The following is a 26,221-nucleotide window of genomic DNA, read 5'->3' as shown; positions in this document are numbered from 1 at the left end:
TATGAGCAGATGCTTAGATATAGAGTAGACATGGCCCTGCCCTCAGGGAGCCCCAGTCTGAGGGGATATACAGCTCTGTCCTCAGAGAGCTCCAGTTGGCAAAGGGAGATCTAACCCTTAGGCTGAGCAGACTTCAAGTGTGATATCCTGTTCAGATGTTGACCCATAATTATGTCCTACAGCTAGATTGAACTTGAACGCAATCCACCCATTGCCTACCCTGTAGCTTGGTGACTTGATAAAGAAAAGCCAATTTTAATTTTTGCCTGAGCCAAACATAATGAGGAGAGTAAATCATAGAGCGAATGTTCCCCAGCCAAATGGAAATGAGTTTTGGATTATGTGCCGCTTTGAATTATCCACCCCAGTGCTCCCTTCATTAGTGCAGTCCTGGAGAGGACCAGCACTGAGGCTGCTCCATTGGGTGTGGGGACAGGGAAAGGCCAGGGGTGCTCGGAGGGTAGTGGGTGATGCTGATGAGTCAGTGAAGCAGGGGTGCCCTGTGATTCAGAGATGGGTAAGATGAAAGGGTTAAGATAGCAAGGACTGGTCCTTGGGTGTGAATCTGTTGGGGAAGACCTTGGGAAAGAGAGAAAGGACCAGAAAGGCCCTAGTGACTCAAGATGCACCCCTGTGTGTCCACATCCTCTACACCCTCCCTCTGAGGTGAGGAGGAAGTGGTCCACCAGGTTCCTAGCGCTCAATCTTCACTTGAAGTCTCAGGTGCTAGAATCTCAAAGATGCTTGAAATGGGGGTGGGAGGTTTTAGAGAAAGAATTTTGAAAGTCATAACTAAATTAAAGCAAAAATCTCTGTGTGTGAATCCAGAGCCCCCTAACACTCTCACCTGAGGGCTGGAGTAGCAGCTGACAGGTGGCAACAGGGAGGGGGCCAAGCCCTAAAATGATACTGAGAGCTGCCAGCCCTGTGAGCTGTCTGTGTCCCCTGAGCAGGGACAGATCACAGGCAACCATGGAGATTAATGCATTTGAGGTTGACAACACAGCTGCAGAACAGCATTTGTTTTCATCCCCCTCCCTTCCTGACACACCCTGGACTCACAGGCAGCCTTATTCACATCCAGCCCCCATTTATAAATCCAGGCCCTCCCTCGCCCACACAGCCTTCCATTCACACAAACACACCCATTCACTCACTCACTCACTCACTCACCTCCTTTCAGGCAACACACCCTCACTCACAAGGACTCCTTCAGTCAGTCACCCACTTCCTCACATACACCTCTTCATTCTTGTCCCAGCCTCCACACCCGTACCTCACACCTGCCTGCTCATGGGCCTCCCTCAGTGAAGCACAAACCTTCACTCACACCCTGGCTTTTGGGGGTCAACACAAAAAAGTCTAGTGCTCCATGGCCTGGTCATGAATACAGGGGCAGAAGACATTTTTCATTCAGCTATTACTGCCAATCATTAGTGGGGGAAATGAGGTCTCCTTCCTTCATCAAGCTGCTAGTTTTTATTAGTCATCGGTGAAAATGTGCATGGCTTTCTTATCATTTTTTACTTGTATGCATCTGACATTTCCACAGTGGCCCAGGCTCAGCTGGTATTGTATATAATAAGAGTTATAATTAAGAAGTGTGCCTGAGGCTGGGTTTCCCAGAAGTGGACCTGAAACAAGAATTTGAGCATAAGTGGCTTATTTAGCCAGCGATGGCAGGACACACAGGAAGAGAAGTTGGGAGGGAAGGGAAGAAAGGGAAGGCAGCCAGTACACAGTGTGTTAGGAGCAGCCAGGCTCAGTGCCACTTGGGACTTCTAGGGGTCTGTACCTCAGAGCCATCCCATCCAAGGGTTGAGGAGGTTAGGTATTTATCCTCTATCCCCATCACAGGTATTGGCCACAGGCTTCTCTCTGGGCATTACTTCTCCTGCATGCCTGCCCTGCCCCAGACAAGGCCCGGCACACTCCTGCAGCTAGGCAGCATGTGCGAGTCAACAAAGGTGTCAAAGGGTATGACTCTTCAAGCTAGAGCAATTAAATTGTTTCACTCTTTCCCTTATTTTGATATCAAACATGTCCCAGGTGCCTGCTCTGTGCCAGGTATTGGACTTCTCCTGGGGATTCAGAGATGAATAAAATACACTCCCTGCCAAGATGGGACTCCCAGGTGAATGGGGTAGAAGACAGGGAAACAGGTAATGACAATACATTGCAATACAATAAAAGCTATCCTGGTTGTGTTAACACAGAGGCATAATGTTGTCACTGAGAACAGAGAGGAAGCTGTTCTGAGCTTAAGCTTAATAACTTATGATAACAACTGCTTATCTTGCACCATGGATGTTTAAATAGCCTAAATGACTTCATTCTACCCTTTTGATGTTTTAGACGTTATTTTCCCTTTTCTTTCCTGTTACTTATGCTAAGATAAACAAGTCTTTTTAGCTAGTTCTTGAAGAAGCCTGGTGATTCAGGATGTGGCCCTTGTTTCCTTGTGGCTTTGCTTAGGGGCCGCACAGGGAATGTTTTTGCACATCCTGTGTGCGTGTCATTCTGTACCCACAAAGCTAGGACCTTCTGAGGGCAGTGGCTCCCTTGGGAATTTGGCCTCTCTCACTCTCTCTCTCACCCCCCACCTTTCTCCCTCCTTTCAAACTGGAAACTGTGACCCCAACATTAAAATAAGAGCTCCCTGTAGGACTGCCACTAGGTCCAAAAGGGTGATGCAGGCACCCTAGTGGGCTCAGAAGGTAGAGCTGCCACCCCGGTAGGCCTAGAGGACAGAGCGTCAAGTCAAAGAAGGTGATTCTCGAGCCTTAAAAGCAATGGATTTGCTCTGCTATAGGCTTAAACTTGCTTGGGACCTGTCACTCCTTCCTTCTTCCCAATTTCTGATTTCTCCCTTTTGAGGTGGGAATGTCTATCCTGCAGCTGTCTCACCACTGTATTTGGAAGCAGATCACTTGTCTGATTTCACAGAGTCACAGCTAGAAAGGAATTTTGCCTCAGTTCTTCAATTCTTGCTCACATGGTTTTAGATGATATTTTGGTGAGATTTTGGACTTAGAGTTGATGCTAGAATGGGTTAAGACTTTTGGAATGGAGCTAAATGACCTCTGCACACAAGAGAAACATGAATTTGGGAGTGGGCAGAAGGCAGAATGTTATACTGAACTGTGTCCCTTTCAAATTCGTAGGATGAAGTCCCAACCCCCAGTACCTCAGAATGTGGTTATATTTGGAAATAAGGCTTTTAAAGAGGTGCTTGAATTAAAATTGGCCATTAGGGTGGGCCCTAATGCAACTGACCGGTGTCCTTATAAAAGGAGGAGATGGACACACAGAGAGACAACAGGGCCACATAACAGAGGAAAGGCCAGGTGAAGACACAATGAAAGGTGGCCAAGGACTGAGGAGAGAGGCCTGAGAAAAACCAAACTGGCTGACACCTTGATCCAGTACTTCTAACCTCTAGAACTGTGAGAAAATAAATTTCTGTTGGTCAACACCCTCCTCTCCCTCCCCTCAAAAAACAGTCTTCTGAGGTCAAAAGCTATGCCTCCTCTGTCTGCCTGGGAGCTGTTTGAGATCGGGGGCTTTCTCCCTCTCCCAACACACACAATGAGCTTGGCCCCTCACCTCTTTCTCCCAGTTCTCAAGGAGTCTCTATACAGGGCAGTATTTGAAAGGGTGTTTGAGAAATCAGTTGTCTGTTTCTAATGTTTTTGGTAGCCATGCAAGAAGCCTCAGACTGTTGCTTCATGAGGGTCTGGGAGGCAGAGGTGCTGCTGATGCAGCAGGGCAGGTCTGCAGCTCCTAGACCAGAAAGGCAGCCCAACAGCCAGAGTCTGGAAGTCCAGTTTTATTTTCCTATCTGCCTGCCCCAGAGCCAGTCCCTCCTGAGTGGTGTGATGTGGGGAACAGTGGGGAACAGCAAGTGCTCTGGGAGGGGAAGCCTGCCAAGAAGGTGCAGGTGCTGCCCCTCCTGGCAAATTTGAACCCTTACCTCTCTTATTAAGTCACATTTTCCCAGCCTGGAGCACCCTGGAGGGGCAATATCTTTTTACCTGAAGCAGAGACAGGCATCTTATTTGATTTACAGGCTCCAGGGGTGGGTGGCTCCTTGGCTGGTTGCTAAGGTATCTTTTAAATGGAAATCGGGGTGGAGAGATATCACATATATCTTGCCAGCCATCTGCTAAATGTTGCCTCTTCTGTCTGGAACAGCTCGAGGAGCTTCTGACAGGAGGCAGGGCCCAGGGCCTGGGGGAGGGGAGCAAAGTCTCTGGTCTCATCTTCAAGTGAAAGATTAGGATTTTTTTTTTCTGCCACCATGTCCCTTCATTTTCCACTTTCTGTCCTCATCTTCCTTTTCTTTTCTTTTGTTTTAAATATAAAATTCCATCTGTTGACTCTGCTTACAAACCATCAGCCTATTTCCACAACTCCATATATTGTCAGTATATTTAAGTGTGTGTGCATGTGTGTGCATACATGTGTGCCTCTGTGAGTGTGTGTGTGTGTGTGACTCACCACCATCAGGGTCTGACAAGTGAATATTTCTGAGCCAATTAGGTCTCCGCTTCAGGGAAAACCAGTGTTCTTTCCAGGCCCATCCTCAGAAAGGAAACACAAGTACCCAAATTTAGTTGAATAGCTAGGCTATCACTCGTTACTAAGCAATCCCGTAGTGGAGGCAGCAGATTTCTCTGAGTACACAACTCACATGGAAGCTTGTGGGGCAGAGATGGGAGGGAGCCTCATCTGAGGAAGAGAATAGCTAGAAGCCAAATAATCCTCAGTTCAAATTTTGGTTCTTCTCTTGGCAGTTGGGAGAGTTTGAGCAGGGTCCAACCTTTTTGGACCTCACTTTCAGTGGTTAAAATATTCAGGACCATAGGGTATGGCCGGGCAGGTTGCTCAGTGCAGAGGCTGTTCAGTTAAGGGACCCTACAAACACCCAGGAGTCACCCCCTTCCTCCTTGCAGAAGAGCACTTTATGGCCAAGTGGGAGACCTCACCTTGCAGAGGTATTGGGAAGACTGCATGGAGAAGCACCATTGGGAGGGAAGAGACACTGTTCCTACCCTGGTTCATCTCCCAGAGATGCAATGAATCTCCCCAGCACTGTTGGTTCAGAGAGAGTAATTACTGTTCCTCTCCCAGCTCCTCTTTTTCTGTCTCTCCTGGCAATGCCCCTCTGTCCCATCCCCTCTCCCAGTAAGGGCTCATGGACTTTCTGAGTAGCCAAGCTCCAGCTCCTCTGCAGATGGATTCCTTCTCTGAAGGCTGATTCTGACATTTGATACAAGCCACCACTCTCAGCCTGGCTTCCGATGCTCATGCACTTCTCTCAGCTTTGCCCACCAGTAATCCCATGGCCTTCCCTGCCCACTTTGATCTGGTTCTTTGTTCCAGACACCAGCCCTCTCCTCCCAGTCTCTACCTCTCCTTGCTTCCCTCCAGCACCTACAACCATTGGAGATACTTACAGGAACCTAGGTTGCTCCCAGTATTTGTTTAAGTTACTGCTAAAGAGGGACCTCCCTGACCATTTGTACCAATTATGAGTATCGACCTAGTCTTTTCACTGCCTTTCCAACTCAGGGTTTAAGCTGCTTTTTGTTTGGCTGTGAGAGTAATATTTTAAGTGACAGTTCTCAGAATACAATTTTAATTAAGATTCAATAGTCACTTCTCCGTCAGTAATCTTCCGTGCTGATTACTTAAAACATATTTACCCAGCTCTTTTATGTCACAGATTTGAATTCATTAGACGTTTGCTAATCCTCCACAAACTTTTTTTTAAATGTAATTTGTTTAGCATGATTTACAAGGACAAAACTGTTTAAAACAATGGGCCCTGTGCGAAGTATACATCCGAACATGTGTGGGCCTTCCCCAATTACCACCACCACCACCACCACCACTGTGGTTGTCTGCCAGAGGCAGGCTGACAAGAGTGCATAGTAGGGCATCTTTCAGAACACTACCTTCCTCTATACACATACACATACACACACACATGCACACACACATAGCCACCTCCAGCTTAACTAGCTAGGGGCACCCTTGGGTGTGCCTGTCCCTATGTCCTCAGTGACTATAGAGATACCATTCATCTCTACTTGAGCAGATCAGGAGCCAGAGAAATATGGCCTCCCTGACTCTACTGCCGTGGTGAGTCAGGCTAGAAAGGGCAGCCATTGGTTGGTGGACGATGCTTCTGAAGCTTCTGCTGTGACCAGGCCACTTTGTAAAGATGGTTTTCTCACCTAATTAGCCAACAGAACCTCATTGCCAATGCCAAAAACTCACTTTGCTCAGAATGATTCATTCATTCAATTGATATTTACTGTGCACTTACTATAAGTCAGGTGTGGTGCTGGGTACTAGGGGTACAGTGATGGGTGGACAAGATGGGTAAGTTCTCTGCCTTTTGGAATCTACAGACTAGGCAGACAGATGGGTAAGGAATCAAGAAAATAATTAAGAAATTATAATTGAAAGTGTGATGATTGATATGTGAGGCAAGTACAGTGGGCTAAGGAGTAAATAGCAGAAGGGCCTCATTTGGTCTAGGCTTTGGAGAGGCTTCCTGGAGTAGGTAGTATTTAAACTGAGACCCAGAGATAGAACAAGAGCTTGACTGGGCAGAAGTGGAGGTGGTGGAGAAGCCAGGATGACAGCAGAGCATGTCAAAGAGCTGGAGGATGATCAAGCATGGACTGAGAAGAGACAGGTTGAGTGTAGATGAGACAGGACGAGCAAAGGGAGACAGAGCAGTAAGAGATAAACTGGGCTATGGGCAGGACCAGCTCTTGCGTAGACTTGTTCTTATGCTCACAAATAAGAAAAGGGTCAATGCAGGTAGAGAAGATTCCTATTTGTTTTATCAGGGCCCAGCTAAATGTGGACCCAGAATACATCTGGGCATGGAGACACTGGCAGGTGGAAAGCTTCCACATATGGATGCCTCTGGGATGGATGTGCTTGGTGGGACCCAGGTCAGGGTGGGCTGGTACCTCTTAGGAAGAAGGCTGGTGAGAGCAGGGACTGGCAAGGTGGGCGGCCACTCCTCGGAGCCCAGAGCATAACTATGTGGAATTAGGCATGTTGGAAAAAACTTTTAATGAAAATTACCTTAATGAAGAAGATGAAAAGAAAAAAATCTCATAGAACAGCAGTCAGCAAACTTTTTCTGTAAAAGTTATTTTCTGTAAAATAACTAATATGTTAGGCCTTGTTAATCACATTGTATTTGCTGGAACTCCTCAACTCTGCATGAAAAAAAGCCATAGACAACATGTAAATGAATAAGCATGGCCATGTTCTAGGAAAACTTTACTTATAAAAACAGGTGGCATACTGGATTTGGCTCTCAAGCTATAGTTAGCCAACACCTGCTTGAATAGCTCTGTCCAGTAGTGTAGCCAACAGCCACATATGGCTAGTGAACACTTCAGATGCACTATAAGTGTTAAATATACACCTGATTTGGAAAACTTAGTACAAATAAAAGAATGTTAATCATCTCATTAATAACTGTGCTGATTACATGTTGAAATCATATTTTGGATATGGCAGCTTACATTAAACATATTATCCAAATTGATTCACCTATTTCTTTTTACCTTTAAAAATATGGTCAGTAGAAAATTTAAAATTACATTTATGGCTCATATTATATTTCTATTGGATAGTGTTGGTCAGAAACAACACTTTCTGTAGATAAAATACAGGGTAAGTCTCTAGCCCTGAAGGCTTTTAGGTGAGAGATTTAGCCTTAAAAAGACACAGTAATGGAATTTAAAACTTCACAATAAAGTAGTGTCTGATTGGAATAGGTTTTTAAATTTACAATATATCTTTGTTTTATTAGCTAGTTGTTTTGTCTGCATCTATGCTCCTCAAAGTGAGAGCTCTACTTCCTCAAGATATTAATAGCTGTTGCTCAAAAAAAAAATGAGTATCTTTAGCCAGAACTGAAAAAGGGAGCAATGCAGAATTAAACATTAATCCAGTTTCTCTACTGCAGCAGAATTTCTCAACCCTTCTGAACTTGCTAATGCATATAGAGCTTTTGCAAGAGTGAGTGAGAATAGGCAGAGCTTCCCCAACTCAGTGGCCTTAGAAGCCTTTCTTGCAGAACTGTAAATAGCACTCCTAGAAGGCAATTTGAGAGCTGCTGGTCTGTGCGTGATGCCACACAGCCACAGCCAAAGTGCATGATTTTCCCAAAGTTCAATTCAATTGATACAGTTCTTAGCAGTACATAAATAGAGCCACAGTGAGTACAACATGGATAGTGACAAAAGTGTCAGATTTGGAGGCACAAGGACCTGAGCCAAAATCCCATTCCTACCTTTTCTGGATGTTAATTCATACAAAAGAACTGTGTGTCAGGGGGGTGTATAGACTTTGAGAATATAATGGTGAAAACATGTCCTGAGTTTCTGGAGCTTTATTGCCAGTGCAGAAGACAAACAACAGGATGTAAAGTACAGCATAGAGAACATAGCCGATAGTATTGTACTAACTATGTGTGGTGTCAGTTGGGTTCTAGACTCACCAGGGAGATCACTTCTTAAGGGATATAAATGCTAAATCACTATGTTGTAAACCTGAAACTAATATAATATGGAATGTCAACTCCAATTGAAGGATACAATTTTTTAAAATTTAAAAAGATGGAAAATAAGTAGGTAAAATATATACAGTAAGTTAGACAGTGGTAAATTTCAAGGAGAAAACACAAAGCAGAAAAGAGGGGTATGCAGAGTTCAGGTGGGGTTTGGGTGAGAAGGTGACTTTGAGTAAAAACCTAAAGGAGGCTAACAGGCCATGGACAAGTCCTCACCTATATACATGCACATAAATAAGCATTCCTTGTGTAGGGTGTTCCTGAAGCCCAGATAGGATGTATATGAAATTCCAGGCAGAGAACCCAGCATGTGCTAAGTACTCAGAAGAAATTCATATCCCAACACCTTCTTTACTTCCCTGAGCTCCCAAAGATGTATCTACTGTATGGATTCTCCATGGTAAAGCATTTATCCAAAGCCAGTTCTCCACTAACCTTGGTGTCTCTCAGGGCCAATACTCTCTGTCCACATCCTTGTTCTTAAGGAACGCTGGTCCAATTTAATTTCATGCCAAGTCTAAACCAATTAAGAAGGTAAAAACTGCTTCAAAGTATAGCCATAACATGCTTTTCAAATCCAATGATTATAAATGAACTACTGGTATGGAATTATCCATCCATCCATCCATCCATCCAGCATACATGCATTGAGCACCTACTGTGTTTCAGGCACTGTTCTAGATGCTTGGGATAGAGCAATTATCAGAACAGACAAAGGGGCCTGCCCTCCTAGAGCCAACATTCTAGTGGGGAGAGAGAAGACATTCCATAAAAATAATTAATAAGTAAATAAAATAGTCTGTTAGAAAGTGGTAAGCGCTAAAGAAAAAACAAAGAGCAGACCTGTGTTACAGTGGTTGGCAGAAGAGATTACACTTTGCAATGAGCAGATGACATTCATGGCTGCTCCCCAAGGCATCTGTTACTGTGAGGGAGGAAGCTCTGGACAGGGGTGTTAGGAAGTCCCCTCCTGACCCTGACCTTGTATCCCTCTCTTCCAGGCGCCACAGCCTGAGTGACCAGACCATGGAGACCCTGCTTGGTGGCCTGCTGGCTTTTGGCATGGCGTTTGCTGTGGTTGACGCCTGCCCCAAGTACTGTGTCTGCCAGAATTTGTCTGAGTCATTGGGGACCTTGTGCCCATCCAAGGGGCTGCTCTTTGTACCCCCTGACATTGACCGGAGGACGGTGGAGCTGCGTCTGGGTGGCAACTTCATCATCCACATCGGCCGCCAGGACTTCGCCAACATGACAGGGCTGGTGGACCTGACCCTATCCAGGAACACCATCAGCCACATCCAGCCCTTTTCCTTCCTGGACCTCGAGAGCCTCCGCTCCCTGCACCTGGACAGCAACCGACTCCCTAGCCTCGGGGAGGACACCCTGCGTGGCCTGGTCAACCTGCAGCATCTCATCGTGAACAACAACCAGCTGGGTGGCATCGCCGATGATGCCTTCGAGGACTTCCTGCTGACGCTGGAGGATTTGGACCTCTCCTACAACAACCTGCATGGCCTTCCCTGGGACTCTGTGCGGCGCATGGTCAACCTGCACCAGTTGAGCCTGGACCACAACCTGTTGGACCACATTGCTGAGGGCACCTTTGCTGACCTGCAGAAACTGGCCCGCCTGGACCTCACCTCCAACCGGCTGCAGAAGCTGCCCCCAGATCCCATCTTTGCCCGCTCTCAGGCCTCTGCTCTAACTGCCACACCCTTTGCTCCACCCTTGTCTTTTAGTTTTGGGGGGAACCCACTGCACTGCAACTGTGAGCTTCTCTGGCTGCGGAGGCTTGAGCGGGATGATGACCTGGAAACCTGTGGCTCCCCGGGGGGCCTCAAGGGCCGTTACTTCTGGCATGTGCGTGAGGAGGAGTTTGTGTGCGAGCCACCTCTCATCACCCAGCACACTCACAAGCTGCTGGTTCTGGAAGGCCAGGCAGCCACACTCAAGTGCAAGGCCATTGGGGACCCCGGCCCCCTCATCCACTGGGTGGCCCCAGATGACCGCCTGATGGGGAACTCTTCAAGGACTGCTGTGTACAGCAATGGCACCCTGGACATCCTCATCACCACATCCCAGGACAGTGGTGCCTTCACTTGCATTGCTGCCAATGCCGCCGGGGAGGCCACGGCCACTGTGGAGGTCTCCATTGTCCAGTTGCCACACCTCAGCAATAGCACCAGCCGCACAGCGCCCCCCAAGTCCCGCCTCTCAGACATCACTGGCTCCAGTAAGACCAGCCGTGGAGGGGGAGGCAGCGAGGGTGGGGAGCCTCCCAAAAGTCCCCCAGAACGGGCTGTCCTTGTGTCTGATGTGACCACCACCTCGGCCCTGGTGAAGTGGTCAGTCAGCAAGTCAGCACCCCGAGTGAAGATGTATCAGCTGCAGTACAACTGCTCTGACGATGAGGTACTGATTTACAGGTGAGCTGGGGCTGTGTAAAGGCAGGGGGGGGTCTGGCAGGGTAAGCAGGAGGTGGGGAGAGGGCTTTGAGCTCTTGCCACCTAAGGCTCTGTTCCCCAAAGGTGCCTGTAGGGATCCTGGGACAAGCCACACCATTTGTGCAGGTAAGAGGAGATAGAAAGAACATCTACATGTTTAAGGAGAGAATAACCCACATGGGCAACCTGAGAAGATTTGTATGTAGGAGGACCAAGCCCCCAGGGGTGTGGCTTTGGTAGGTGGTCATACAGATTTGAGCCACAGAACTTCCTGTTTCGAGCCACAGCCAGAGGGTATGTACAAACAATGAGTGGACCTCTTGGCCAAAGGGTCTGACTCCTCCAAGGAGGAGTGAATCTGGCCTTCACGTGGACTCAGATGCAGTCGTGATTAAGACTTTGAGGTGAGAAAGAGTAGACTCAGGGCTTGGCCACATGCTAGTTATGTAATGTAATTCTCCTGGGCTGCCTCAGTTTTCCTCATCTGGAAAATATGGCTCATCCATACATAACTTAGTCTGGACACTTGGTTGTAGGTAATTGAACCCAAGTCATACTGGCTTAAAAAATACAAACAAACAAAGGAAGAGGTAACATGTTTGCTTGTGTAACTGAAAACTCAAAGACCTGCTTCAGGTTCAGCTACATCAAAAGGCCCACAAACATCCTGCATTCTCAGAGCTTCTTACCTCCCTTAAGTTCCATTTGCTTGTAGGTTGACTTCATCCCCTGGTAGCCTCTACCCTAAGCAGCCCTATCAGGAGAAAAGGGCCTCTTCCCCAGTTTGTTCCACTGAAGTCCTGAACGAGCTTCAGTTAGCTAGAGCAGGTCACATGAACTCCTGGGATATTAGAGGTGGGGTCATCCTGTCCACCTGTACTGACCTATGGGTGTCAGTCTCCTCAGCTGGAAGTGGAGACATTGATGTTGACCTTGTAAATTTGTTGTGAGAATCTAGGGTCCATTTTCTAGGCATGGTAGGAAGGGAGGTTTAAGACAGACAAGCTGCAGCAAAATTGCTTAACTCATTTAGCTGGAGGGAGGAGCTCACAGAGTGACAGATATAGGCCAGGGGCCCCAGAGGTCTGACCCCACATGAGTTTCCTTCTCAGGTAGCCTCAGTTTGTGTGAAATACAAGGAATGTGGCCTAGAATCTTACTGTTCGAGGAATGCAGTTTGTTTTGAAATCCTGTGTTTCCTTTTATGCATATAAAATTATTATTCTGGGAAGGGATCCTATAGACTTCACCTACAGCCAAAGTATCCATAGGTCAAGAGAGGTCAAGAACCCTTGATCTATTGTTAAAGTTTCTTCCAGCTCTGACCTCCAAAGTTGATGAGTCTCAGATGCGAAGGTGTGGGAGAGAAGCTGGGGAAGTTCGCTTACCTGGCATATGCTTATGTGGAATTTCCTTCACCTGGTTAATCTGGAGAACAGCTTTATTTCTCAGGATGGAGGGAAAGCAGCATTAGAACTTAAACATATGCATGCATACATGTGTACAGAAAGATACATAGATATAGAGATATAATTAAACATAAATATACATGTGCATATTTTTATTTATAAAAGTAATAGTCTTTGTAGCAAATTTGGAAAATAGAAATGATAAAGAGGGACATAAAAATTACCTGTAATCCTGCTACTAAAAATTAATCAGAGGCCTTTAGTCTTTCCATTTTATTTCAATTCAAAACAATATTTATGATCATTCTACTGTGTACTTTTGTATCTTAATTTCTCCACTCAACATTATAACTTGCTTAGTTCCTATGGTGTTAACATATTTTTCACTTGGCTGTACCATAATTTATTTAACCAATTTCCTATTGTTGGACATTTAGGTTCTTTACCATTTTTTAATATTAAAAGTAATGCTGCAATGAATATCTTTATAGATAAATTTATTTGTGCAGCTTCAGTGATTTTCTTAGCATATTTTCCTAGGAATTGAATTACTGGTTTAATAAGCAGAGTATAACCTTCATATATTGTACATGAATATTTATTTACCCTCTCACCAGAAGCTGGTGACAGTGCCCACTCTGACCACACCTTTGCCAATTATTGAATATATAATTGCTTGCACCTTTGACAATTTTATAGGTGAAAAATGGAACTTATTTTAATTTGCATTTCTTTGATAATTTATGAGATTGGCCTTTTAAAAATATGTATATTTCTTCACTTGTGAATTTATTATATGGGCTTGACTTTGATAAAAAGTGTGGAGGGGAAAGGCTACCAGCTCTGAGGCTTGCATGGGCCCAGGAGGAAGGGACTGAAGTTTGGTGGGGGGACGTTGGCATCAAGGGGGCAGCATACTGAGGTGGCCAAAATGGCAGCCTCCCAGGGGTCCCAGGAACTCTGGGAGGGTCACTGGAGGGGTTGGAGCTGTAGCCCTGAAGTCAGCCAAGGTTCTGGGGGCACTGGGTTTATAAATATAAATAAAATGGAAGTATCAGAGGTCTTGGAATTAAAAAAAAAATGCTGAGTTGCTCTTAGAGCGCCATGAGGATTAATAGAGATATGGCACAGAAATCTCTCCAGATAGCATAAGCACGCAGGAAGTGTTCAAGGAACACGAGTTATTTTATCTTTGGTAGTGGTAGTAGTATGGGAGTACTGAGAGTAAGACTATTATCTTGTCTGCCAGCCTGCGAAATGAAATGGAAGAGGAAGGTTAGACACACAGTTCAGGCTTTAAGTAAGCAGACTTCCCACATTTTAGAGAAAAAGGTCAAAGTGCTGCATTTGTAGCAATCACTAGCCAACACTACTGCCCACCTATGTGTGTGTGACAGGCAGCTCCACAGGCAATATCTCATTTAATTCTCCTGGACATACTCCAAGACATACTCCAAGGAGTACAGAGGCTGAAAGAATGAAACAACTCTCTGAGGTTGTGCAGCCAGAAAGAGGCAGGACTGAAAGAGCCCAGACCTCTGGCTTCAGACTCAGCCACCATAGCCCTGCTGCCCTGCCTGTGACTCTGGCTCCAGAGAAACAGGAGACTCAAAGAACAAAACTGTGCATTTTTAGGAACAAATTGTTCCCATAAGGAGGAAAATACACCAATGGCTCTCTGATATGCTCTATGCTCCAACTTTGACAGGAAAGTGTACGAGAGAGAGAGAAGAAAGAAAGAAAAAAAGAAAGAGAGAGAGAGAGAGAGAGAGAGAGAAAGAGGAAGGAAGGAATGAAGGAAGGAAGGAAGGAAGGAAGGAAGGAAGGAAGGAAGGAAGGAAGGAAGGAAGGAAGGAAGGAAGGAAGGAAGAAAAAAGCTTGTATCCTAAGACGAATATTAAAGAGGAGCACGAACTATACAGAGAGAGCTAAAGGCAGCCAACAAGAGCTTTTAATCCACGTTTAGAGCAAGAAGAGAAAAATGACAAAGGTCTGTGGTTTGAGAACAGGGTTGCAGGAGACTAGACAAAGTCGGCAGGCAAGGCCAAGCAATTTCCAATATGCCTCCACCCTCCCCAGCCAGAAGGAGGCAGGACTGAAAGAGCCCAGACCTTCAATAGCAACAATGTAGTCAGTCCTCACTTACTGTCATCCAGAGGTTCTGTGACTTTGAGCAATACAACATATATCCAAACCAATTTCACCTTGGACTAATTGATGCATACACACAAGAGTTAAGTTCCTTCAGCATCTATCAATACAACACGGAAAGACACTATTATTGGAGGACCTGCTTAAAAGTACAAATCTGCACTGAGAGATTTCTTGCACTGGGAACTCTTCTAAAGGCTTTATGCATAACTTGTTTAGTTTTCATAAAACCCCAGGAGACCAGACTGTGCTTCTACCACATTTTATATAAGAAACTTGCCTGAGGTGTTACACGGTGGGGTGGGGCAGGGGGCTTAGTAGCACAGACAGAATTCAAATCCAGGCAACCTGGGAAGGACAAAACCAATACTATGGAGAAGGAACTGTAGCTCAGCAGAGATGTATCACACTGCCAGACTGGTCCCCAGGACCCAGGGGCCACTTCTAGGTCTAAAGGAACACTAGGTGAGGTTCCCGAGCCCAGGCAGTGATCCAGAGACAGCATGGACAGAAGGGGAAGTGCCTAAGATGGGAGATGGGAAGATATTCTACTTTGCAAAGAACAGACTCAGAAAACCATAGGATTCTGGGCTGGACATGGGCATTTCAAATTCTAGAAAGAATTTTTCAACAGATGGCTGTAAGCCCCGGGAAAGAATGCTGATTGCCAGGACCAGACCTGGAATCACAGGAAGCAAATCCTGCCAAGTTATTGAGCTGTCTTCAGGGGACACAGTGGCCAGTAGTTCCCAATCTTTTAATCTGCCCCTTCATCATTCAGGAGGGCAACACTCCTCAGCAACATCCCTCCTTGCACCGTGATTCTCCACTAGGCCCCGTCCCCATGAGGGTCCACAGGAAAGTGGACTGGAATCTCTGGAGTGATAAGTACACTTGGAAAACGTCCTAGGAGTTTCCAATGGCTGAGACTCACTGCCATAAACAGCCCATCACAATTGTATGGGGCATTTGACAAATCTCACACTGTGTTTGGAATGAAATGGAGAAATGGAAACTGATAAAGTGGACTTACAGCTGGCCGAGAATCAGACTGATTAATAAATTGACGTGAACAAGCAGGAACACCTCTGCCTTGAGCCTCTGCACCTGCCTCGGCCACTGTATTGCGCTGTGCATCGACATGGATAACAACACAGAGAAGTGTGTCCTTTTGGCTCAAGGACTCAATTGCCTGAGTTCAAGGTGAGGAAAATCTGGCTCTACTGGAACCTTGTGTGGCACAGGCTCAGAGTTTTAGTTGATTTCAAAGACATCATGGCCACAAAGTGATGGAGCTGCTAAAAAACTCCCATAGTTTTAGGTTGTGCTAACAGAAGCAAAATGCTCAGGTCACGTATGGGAGGTTACAATTTTAATCAATGAATCATTCACACTGGTCAGAACAGAGATGTCATATGTTTAATACAGATGATGCGGCCTAAAGGGTCGTCTTTTGTCAACTGCACTGTACCCAGTGGTCAAGTGATGAGAATGTGATTCTGGAAGCTTATGTGTGATGGGTAAAGGTTACCTTGGAGACAACAGGACTTAGAAAAGAAATCATAGCACCCTTGACTTGTTCAAAAAGCTTCCACGAGTAGAAGAGAAGAAAGCACACACATATACACACACGAGAGAGAGAGTAGGCATTGGCCCAATACAAGAAAAAATTCCAACAGCAACAGCTTTCCAAGCCCCTCTCATAGCTCTCTGTCTGGCTGTGGAATAATTTGGCTTCATATCTTTCTCCCTCTCTAGCATGTGCTATTCTTGTGTACTCAGCTCTGGACCCTGCAGCTCCTAGTAAGTCCTGGCCCACAACAGCTACCAAATCAACATTTGGTGAACTGAACAGAATGGAAATGAACATCAGAGCTGCCTAACAGCAGAATAAGTAAGAGGTGCCACTAAGTCATCAGCTGCCTGGTCCAGAAGGGTTCAGGCAGAACCCGGCTGATTCTATGCCAGGGCTACCAAGTAGGCAGCCTGAATTTAATGTGTGACTTAAATGAGTTCAGCCCTGATAGTCTAGGACTCCGTTTAAGACTTTTACAATCCCAGGACCCAGACAATATGGTTACCACGGTTGCTAAATCCACCTGCTTTTACAAGCTGGGGCCACTAAAGCATCTTGCCTCTCATGGTTAGAGAGCCTTGTCTCAAGGTTTTGAGTCCCAGGGCCTGAAGACACAGACAGGGACTTTGGCAATGGCTCAGATTGTCTAACCAGACCTGGGCACAAGTCACCGACAGGTCACCATTGACTCATGCCAACGTCCCACAGAAGCCTGGGGAGCTGGGAGCTGTGTCTGAAAGTATCAGGTTCTATTCTACATGGCAGGAAGGGAAAGCAGCAGCCTGGATAATCCCAAATCACGGATAACTTAGGATTTGAATTTGTCTATGAAATAGTATCTTGCTCTTTTACCAGATATTAGCTCTCTAATTATCTAATGATCCTTGCCAACTTCCCAAGACATTTGCCTTCCCTGAGTACACACTGCTGAGCCCTGCAGGCAGGCCCTGGGTTATGCCGGACACAGACAGTCCACAGGTGGGTCCTGTTTCCCATATGACTAGGGAGGGTAGATTCTCCCACTTCTAAGCCCTAGCACCTGCCCTTGCAGGAAGGGGCCTACATTAGGCCCCTTGTGTCAGAGGGAGGAGGGGACAATAACGGGAAGAGAAAGGGTGGCCAGAATGGAGTCAGAAAGAAGGGGCCCCCCCTACTCACGCCCCAAAAAGCAGCAGCCCATCCCAGCTCTGCTTCCTCCCTGGTGTGACATGGAAAATTAAGTGCCCTGCATGTTATTATCAGTCCAAGTGACTTTCACAAACACTTGTCTCCAAGAGTCATCAAGAACATCTGTCACCAGGCGTGATGTTGGAACAGTCCCCAGGAGGGCCAGGGGAACAGCAAGCATGCTTCTAAAGCACAGTGTGGAATTAGCCAGGATGCGGTCTTGCCTTCTTAGTGCTTGTTGGGCTGCCATTATCTCCGTGTGGGGAAAGTGAGGGATTCTGAGAAGAGAAACCTTGCAGATGGGGGAGAGGGCAGTCTCCCCCACTGTATATGCAGGTCTCCCTTTCTGTACTATATTCTTCCATGATTCTCAGCCATACCCCCTACGCTGGGGAGACTGAACTGCCCTACTGTTTTTCGGGGCTGGTAGGAAGCATCTTTCACTCTTGCTCTGTCTCCCATCTTAGGAAAGGACAAGAAAGCAGATTCAGTTACCACCCCATCAATGAACACTTCAGTGGAGATTTACTCCCTCCCCATGAAAATATAGCTGCCTTTACCATGGGGTGGAGGGAAATTTACTGGTGAACTTGGGATCTTGTGGATATGGGGAGAAACTGCTAGGGATAGGTGTGCTTAAAGGGAGAGGGCATGGCAGGTCCAGGGCCTGCCACCTATTCAGGAAGATTATTTGATTCAGCTATTTCCCCAGACATCCCAGCTTCTACTAAAAGGGTCAATTGAGACCCCACAGGCAGAGGAAGAAAAGATACAAAGGAGGAACTTAGGGTAGATTGGTGGGGAGGGAAACTCCTCAGCAATTCCTTAGTTGGAGTCAAAATCAAAATCAGCCTGCCTTGGATTTTACTTTTCTAAATATTTCTAAATTTCTTTCATACCATTTGATTGTTAAAACCTGACATCCACCAGTAGGGATGGACAGGACAAATATTATGCCCATTTCATGGCCGATAAAACTAGTCTCAAATGAATTGAATCAATTTTGCAAGGTTCTACAAAACAGACTAGACATGTGGCCTCCAATGTCCATGTACCATGCTGGGAGGTACATCTCAGTAACACCCCATGGAGGTTTTGTTAAGGCTGAAGACTTGGGCTGAGAGCACTAACTGTTATTTCTCTTTCTGGGAAGAATGGGGTAAGCCACCAGGAGTCCAGTAAGATTTCTCTTTCAGCTTTAGTGTCTTCCCTCACATTGTTAAGGCTCAGCAATGTCGGAGTGAAGGGGCACAGGGGTGCCAGTGAGAACCTTGGATCCCACTCAGAAATAGCTCCCTGGAACCAGCTAGCAGAAATGGTCAAGATGAGGATTTCTCGGTTTTATGTCTCATCAGGTGAGACATCGTGAAGTGACCATTGTTGTTAGAGGTATCACAGAGACAAACAAAGCTGGGAGCAAAAGTCTAGAGTGGCAATTGGGATGAAAACCTAATGTGACTTACACTCAAGGGTATATGTCTGTCATGTAAAAGAAATACAATAGAAGAGAGTTTGCATCTAGTTTTCTGTGCAGCATGACCACCAGGGGACCCACTTATCTTTGTGCTCTGCCATCCTCAGCACAGTTTCTGTCCTGAAAATCACCTCATAGTGCAAAATGGCTGCTGGAGCTCTAGCCATCACATCTCTTTTTTACACATCAGGAACTATGAAAAGCCAAAGGGCAAGAGGGCAAAGGGGAGGGGATTCTCAGAAGCTCTGGACAATACTTTATCTTATATCTAATCAGTCACACCGGACTTCAAGGGAAGCTGAGAAATGTAGTTTTTTAAAAGGTGGGCATAATATACTTCCAGTAATATAGAGAAAACAAGAAGGCAGTTGTACTCCAACTCCACCATTTGTTATTCCTTGTCCCATGGACAAATCATTTCACTGTTCTCAGTCTCTATTTTCTTATCTGTGAAGTGGGAACAGAGATTCCTCTCTGCATATTTCATATGTTGTGGTGTGGACTGAATGAGGTCATGTATTTGAAAGTGCATCTTTCATAGTCAGCCATGAAGTACTGGATACATGTAAGGACTTACTGTGATTAGGAACCTGCCTGCTTTCCCTTCTTAGCCCCCTGTCCTTGTCCCTGTCCTTCAGACTGCCTCTTGTGGCACCATTCTTTAAAGCCTTACTCCAAGAGAGCTACAGACCAGGAAAATGACCTGATAGTGTTTTTAGATATCAAGGTACAAGGTGTAACCCCTTTCAGAAATTTTTGTAGTTCAACTGGGAACTCTGGAAGAACCAAACAAGTGGATCTCTAATGGTGTAATTTTAAAACCCACAGCAGGTTTGTGTGTTGTTTTTTTAGGGGTACCTTTCAAGAGTGTCTCAAATCATATCACTACCCTCTCTTCCTGCCCTCTTGCTATGCACACAATCATTCAAAAACCTTCAGAGGTGACTGACTTCTCCATTTGTCATTTCTTCATCACTCTCAAAAAGCTCTGGCTGGAGACACCTCTGAAGGTAGAAATAATTAGCAGAGTAAAGGGCTTAATGTGCATCAGGTCTGCCTCTCTTCTGAAATGTGGCTTTTTCCCTCCTAGGAAGGGTAAACCAGACTACCAGCCCCTTGTTAATCTTTTATATGTTTGGATAGTTTAGTAGTGAGGTGAGGATATTGTTTATTTCCCACCAGGAAAACACTGAAGAAGGTCTACAGAGGGAGGGTTGGGAAGAGGGGCATCTGAGACCTTCGGGGCTGGTGGTGGTGGTGGCTGTGAGAACGACATCAAACACTCCTCTGACAGCTAGACTTTGCCAAACACCCACTGCAGCCAGCTCCTGTCAGCCTCAGTACAGCTCCGAGATGACCGGGGGTGTGGGGGGGCGAGCAGTGACACCAGGATTTCTGAGACCAAGCCCGAGGTTTCCCACCACCCCAGCATCTTCCAGCCCTGGCTTCACACTGCAGTCCCTGGAGAGTTGTATAACCTCTCTCCAGGAGATCCTGAGTTAGCTTGGTGTGGCGCCCACTGGAGTCAATGATTTTAAAGTTCCCCAGTGACTCTGATGTGCATTCAGCATCATGTCCCTGTACCCAGTGAAATCAGGGGTGTGGGAAGCACTGGTGGGCAGCACCCCTGTCAATCCTACAGCTGGGGGGTTAGTTTCTGAACTTCTAGTGATGGTAGAAGCCAGAAGATCTGGATTCTAGTCCCAGCTGTACCCTAGTTACCTTACCTCTCTGAGACTTTGCTCCATCTATAACACGGACATAAAAATCCCTTCAAATGGGGATATTGCCAAACAGATGGGAAACACTTAGGAAACACAAACATCTCGTGCATTTTAGTTGCTGAAGTCATTTTTCTCATCCCTCAGCTGAGCATGAATGATTGACACAGGCAAAGTTTTACTGTGCTTCGCAGATACTGTGTTTCTCACAATTGAATGTTTCTGGCAACCCTGCCTCGAGCAAGTCTGTAGGCCCCAGGGTCCCAACAGCTTTTGCTCACTTCCTCTCTCTGTTGCATGTTGGTAATTCTCAAAGTATTTTGAAATTTTCATTATTATTATATTTGTTATAGTGATCTGTGATCAGTGGTCTTTGATGCTACTATTGCAATTGTCTTGGGGCACCGTAAACCGTACCTGTAAAACATGGAGAGTTTAATCAATAAATGTTGTGTGTGTTCTGACTGTTCTACCAACCAGCAGTTCACACATCTCTTTCCCTCTCTTCAGCCCTTCCTAATCCCTGAGACACAACAATATTGAAATTAAGCCAATTACTAACCTTACAGTGGCCTCTAAATGTTTAAGTGAAAGGAAGAGTTGCACATCTTTCACTGTATATCATGAACTATCAATGATTAAGCTTAGTGAGGAAGGCATGTCAAAAGCTGAGACAGGCTGAAAGCTAAGCCTCTTGCTCCAATTAGCCAAGTTGTGAATACAAAGAAAAAGTTCTTGAAGGAAACTAGAAGTGCTACTCCAATGAACAATAAGGAAATGAAACAGCCTTACTGCTGATATGGAGAAAGTTTTAGTGGTCTGGATAGAAGATCAAACCAGCCACAACATTCCCTTAAGCAAAAGCCTAATTCAGAGAGCAGACCCTAACTCTCTTCAATTCTGTGAAAGCTGAGAGATGAGGAAGCTGCAGAAGAAAAGTTGGTACATGAGGTTTAAGGAAAGGTTGGTACATGAGGTTTAAGGAAAGAAGCTTTCTCCGTAACATAAAAGTATGAGTGAAGCATCAAGTGCGAATGAAGCTGCAGCAAGTTATCCAGAAGATCTAACTAAGATAACTAATGAAGGTGGCTACACCAAACAATAGATTTTCAATTTAGATAAACATCTTTTACTGAACTTTCATCTAGGACTTTCATAGCCAGAGAGAAGTCAACACCTGGCTTCAAAACTTCAAAGGACAGGCTGACTCTTTTGTTAGGGACTAATGCAGCTCTGACTTTAAGTTGAAGCCAATGCTCATTGACCATTCTGATAAAACTATGGCCCTTAACAATTATGCTAAATCTACTCTGCCTGTGCTCTATAAATGGGGAAAAAAGCCTGGATGACAGCACATCTGTTTACAACATGATTTACTGAGTATTTTAAGCCCACAATTGAGACCTACTACTCATGAAAACAAGATTCCTTTCAAAATATTACTGCTCGTTGATAATGCACCCAAGCGCTGATGGAGATGTACAATGAGATTAATGTTTTTTTTTTTCATACCTGTTAACACAACTTCCATTCTGCAGCCCATGAATCAAGGAGTAATTTTGACTTTCAAGTCTTATTGTTTAAGTAATACATTTCATAAGGCTATAGCATAAACAGTGATTCCTTTGGTGATCTGGGCAAAGTAAATTGAAAACCTCTGGAAAGAAATTACCATTCTAGATGTCATTAAGAACATTCATGATTCATGGAAAGAGGCTGAAATATTATCATTAATAGGAGTTTGGAAGATGTTAACTCTAATCTTCATGGATGACTTTGAGGGGTTCAAGACTTCAGTGGAGGAAGCAACTGCAGATGTGGTGGAAACAGCAAGAGACCTGGACTTAGAAGTGGGGCCTGAAGAAATAACTGTACTGCTATAATCCCATGATCAAACTTTAATAAATGAGGAGTTGCTTTCTTAACAAGCAAAGAGAGTAGATTTTTGAGATGTAATCTACTCCCGGTGAAGATGCTACGAAGATTGTTGAAATGACAACAAAGGATTTAGAATATTACTTGAACTTATTTGGTGAAACAATAGGAAGGTTTGAGAGAAATGACCAATTCTGCAGGCCTACTGTGGGTAAAATGCTATCATATACCATTGCATGCTACAGAGAAATTGTTCATGAAATGAAGAATCAATTGTAGCAAACTTCATTATTGTCTCATTTTAAGAAATTGCCACAGCCATTCCAACCTTCATCAACCACCACCATGGTCAGTCAGCAGCCATCAATATCAAGGCAAGACCCTATACCAACAAAAGGATTACTACTCAATAAAGGCTCAGATGATGGTTAGCATTTTTTAAGTAATAAAGTATTTTTAATTAAGGTAAGTACATGTTTTATGTATAATGTTATTGTGCACTTAGTAGACTACAGCATAGTGTAAAGATAACTTTTATATGTACCAGGAAATCAAGAGTTCAGGAGACATACTTCATTGTGGTGGTCTGGAACTGAACTCACAATATGTCCAAGGTATGCCTATACAAAAAGGATGGAATTAGGGACTCCAGACAGGAGCTCCTACTATCTCCCTGTCCTTCACTTCTCTGAGCCTCAGTATTCTCATCTGCAGAATGGGGATAATAATAACTGTCCTTCATACTTCACAAGGTTGTTGAGAAATGGAAGATGTCAGGCATGAAAGAAGAGCATCTTTATAAAGTGTAAAGTGTTTCTAGTAGTAGAGATGTGACTACAACCCCTTAACCAAATGTGGGGAGGTGGTTTCTGTCATGTGACACAATCCAGAGGGAGGTAATTCAGGGCTGGTATGATTTCTCTGTGGACTTTGAGGACCGAGGTTCCTTCTGCAGGTCACCTGCACAATCTTTAACATGTGGATCACTGTTCCTTCATTTGCTGACACTTCCACCCAGGGACCTTCTCTGGGTTGTCCAGCCCACAGGCAGGACAGTCCCAAGTGCAGAGGAGCTGATGTCCCCAGAAGCAGACTCAGTCTGTGACAGAGGGAGTGGGAGGGTTAGTTACCCCAGCCTCCTCCGCTTGAGGGGGAAGAAAAAGGAGGACAACTGAGTCATGTCTTATGCTGTCCCTCAGAGGGTCCCAGGGGAACTGAACCCCAGCTGTCCACTGATGCGGATCCTGGCTCATGGGGTCTGAGACATTGTGAATGGGGGAGAGACATTCACACGGACTACCGAGTCCTGTGGAAGAAAAGGGCGAGCAGCTTCACTCTCAAGGGGAGCCAAAAGCTGTGGCCCTCACTGTGACAGGCCTTCATTGGGTTTCTCAGCACATTACATGATGGTCCTCTTTACTATGCACAAGTTCACTTTAGGTGGTTACCTTTTATAGAAAACAAAGGAGCTGATGCTGCTAATCACATCACAGAAGAAGGATATTTGCAAATGAAAAGGGAAAAGTAGTTGAACCAGTTACACTGTCCTTGGAAGGTTTGGTGTGGATTTTAGGAAGTTACAGTAAGCACTTGCTGTCTCAATTCCAGGTGAGGGAGTTTTAGCAAAAGCAAGTCTCAAAGTGGCCTAGGTACATTGCAGGCCTGATTCCCCATGGGAGAACCTATCCATGGGTGTGGGTCCTGTGCATCTCTGAGTGGGAGCTGGGCCCACACCATGCAGAATGGTCTCCTACAGTCCACAGTGGTAACTTGCTTAGCAAAACACACTGTGTTTATTTCCTTCCCCACTCCCTTACCAGATGGTCCTGAGTCCACCTGCCATAATAAACTACTGGTACTGGATTCCTTGTCTCAGGGTCTGCTTCTGGGAGATGCAAGCCTCCCCCAAGAGTCAGCCCTTTTAGAGAGCCTCCCAGAAGTCTCACGCAGTGTCTTCTGTTTCTCTCTCATTGTGTTTCCTCCAACCTGCATTGGAAGTAGAGAAAGGTAGTTGTTTGTTCAGGTATGTTGCCTCCTCAAACAAAATCAGAGCTCTGCTGGAAAGTTAGAAGAAGAGAATGGGTATTGGGAGGTATGCAACCACCACCAAGCTGTGGCAAAAGCATTGGTATCATTAACGTTTCTTGGCACCTGCCCACGCAACCCCAAAATCCAGTAGCCAGCCTGCAGCTGAGGCCAGCCTGGGAAGGAAGCTGATCTGGATGCTTTTATGCCTCATGTTGGTGCTCTGTTTTCATCTCTGGAGACACTGAGTCACAGAGCAGCCAAGAGGGATATGTTAGTTCTTGCCAATTAAGCCTATTGTCTGGCGTGTGTGTGTGTGTGTGTGTGTGTGTGTGTGTGTGTGTGTGGCAGGTCACCTTGTGGGTAACAAAAGGGTTCAGGACATGAAGTCAAATTAATGTCCACCATCTTCAGAGCCTCAGAGGTGGGGGGTAGGGTAAGTGGGTAGAATCACACAAAACCACCAACTGGTGTGCGAATATAGGGTGAAAGCTGAAACAAGGAGACATGCAATAGGGATGAAGAAGTCCATTAATTATTTACAAAGGAGAGCTATTTCCAGCTGGGGTGGGCTGCAGAGATGGACTCCAACTTGTTCTGTGGCTGTGGGGATGATGTTGTGGGTGGGAGTACAGATCCAGATGTGGGAACTAACTTCCACTGCATCATAAAGAAGTGGTCAGAAATTAAACATCACAGGGAACTATTAAACACTTAACCTTCTAACTAGGTAATTAGCTAGTGATGGTACTTAGTTAAAGGGCTTTTCAGTTTAGTAATTAGCCACCTAAAAGGTTAAAATGTAAATGAATTACTTGCTGAACTTTATCCACTTGAGCTTTTTCATTAGCTAACTGAAGCAAATTCACATCCTTGGCTTGGGAGGGGTATATTCTGGGGGGGCTCTCTGGCCCAGGTGGAGAGGAGCATAAGCTGTGTCTTTCATATAGGTGGGATTTGGAGGAAAGAGGGGAGGGGTAGCTTTAGGTGGAACCAGTGAAGAAAGAGACAGAGGCAGAAAGAATCAGGCCTCATTAAGGACCTGTGTGGGCTCCTGATATATTTAGTCAGCTGTTGCCACACTTATGCTTCATGACAGGCAAACTCAAAAGTCTAGGTAGGCCCTGGGCCAGGTGGCTCAGTTGGTTGGAGTGTCATCACGTGCACCAACAAGTTTCAGGTTCAATCCCCAGTCAGAGGGCATATATAGGTTGCAGGATCCCTGGTTGGAGAACTAATGGCAACCAATCGATGTCTAACTCTCTCTCTCTAAAATCAATAAAAACATATCCTCATAAAAACATATCCTAGTAAAAAATCAAGGTGGCTTACAACCACTAATATTTACTTTTCTTATTTATGGGTCTACAGGTTGCTTGGAGTTCAACCAGCCTCACTTGGGTTGGACTCGGCTGGGCTTGGCTGGGCTCCAGACTCCAGGTCGATTTAGACCTTCTTTACGTATCTCATTCCGGAGCCTAGGCAGGGGGACCATGACTATGCACAGTATGTTCTTCTTATGGTGATGGCAGGAATGTAGGGGATTGAGCCCAACTGAAAAAGCCAATGTCAGGTGTCTGCTGGCACCACATCTGGTAAATTACATTAACCTATGTAAGTGACGGCCAAGCCCAAAGTTAGGGGGCATGTACTTCACATACCATCAGACCATTTTATTACATCAGATACCCTTTTATTACAGGGGAGTGAAGAAGCAGGACCAACAACTCAGTCTCTATACCTGGATTACCTGGTGGAAAGGCTACCT

The 26,221-nt window shown here is 45.4% G+C and overlaps 1 protein-coding gene and 1 pseudogene across 1 annotated transcript in view; both read left to right on the top strand.

Annotated features, from left to right (window-relative positions):
* Positions 1–26,221, top strand: part of LRFN2 (leucine rich repeat and fibronectin type III domain containing 2) — a 180,923-nt gene that overhangs the window by 129,585 nt on the left and 25,117 nt on the right. Inside the window, exon 2 of the mRNA XM_028510440.2 lies at positions 9,613–11,037. Within this exon, the coding sequence (XP_028366241.1) occupies positions 9,638–11,037 (1,400 nt within the window). The 5' untranslated portion in view covers positions 9,613–9,637. The remainder of the gene's footprint in view (positions 1–9,612; positions 11,038–26,221) is intronic.
* Positions 21,074–23,584, top strand: LOC114494043 (annotated as a pseudogene).

Source organism: Phyllostomus discolor, chromosome 4, assembly GCF_004126475.2.
Source record: "Phyllostomus discolor isolate MPI-MPIP mPhyDis1 chromosome 4, mPhyDis1.pri.v3, whole genome shotgun sequence".
Lineage (NCBI taxonomy): Eukaryota > Metazoa > Chordata > Mammalia > Chiroptera > Phyllostomidae > Phyllostomus > Phyllostomus discolor.
Note: the sequence above shows the minus strand (reverse complement) of the source record. Positions and strands in the feature narration are given on the sequence as shown.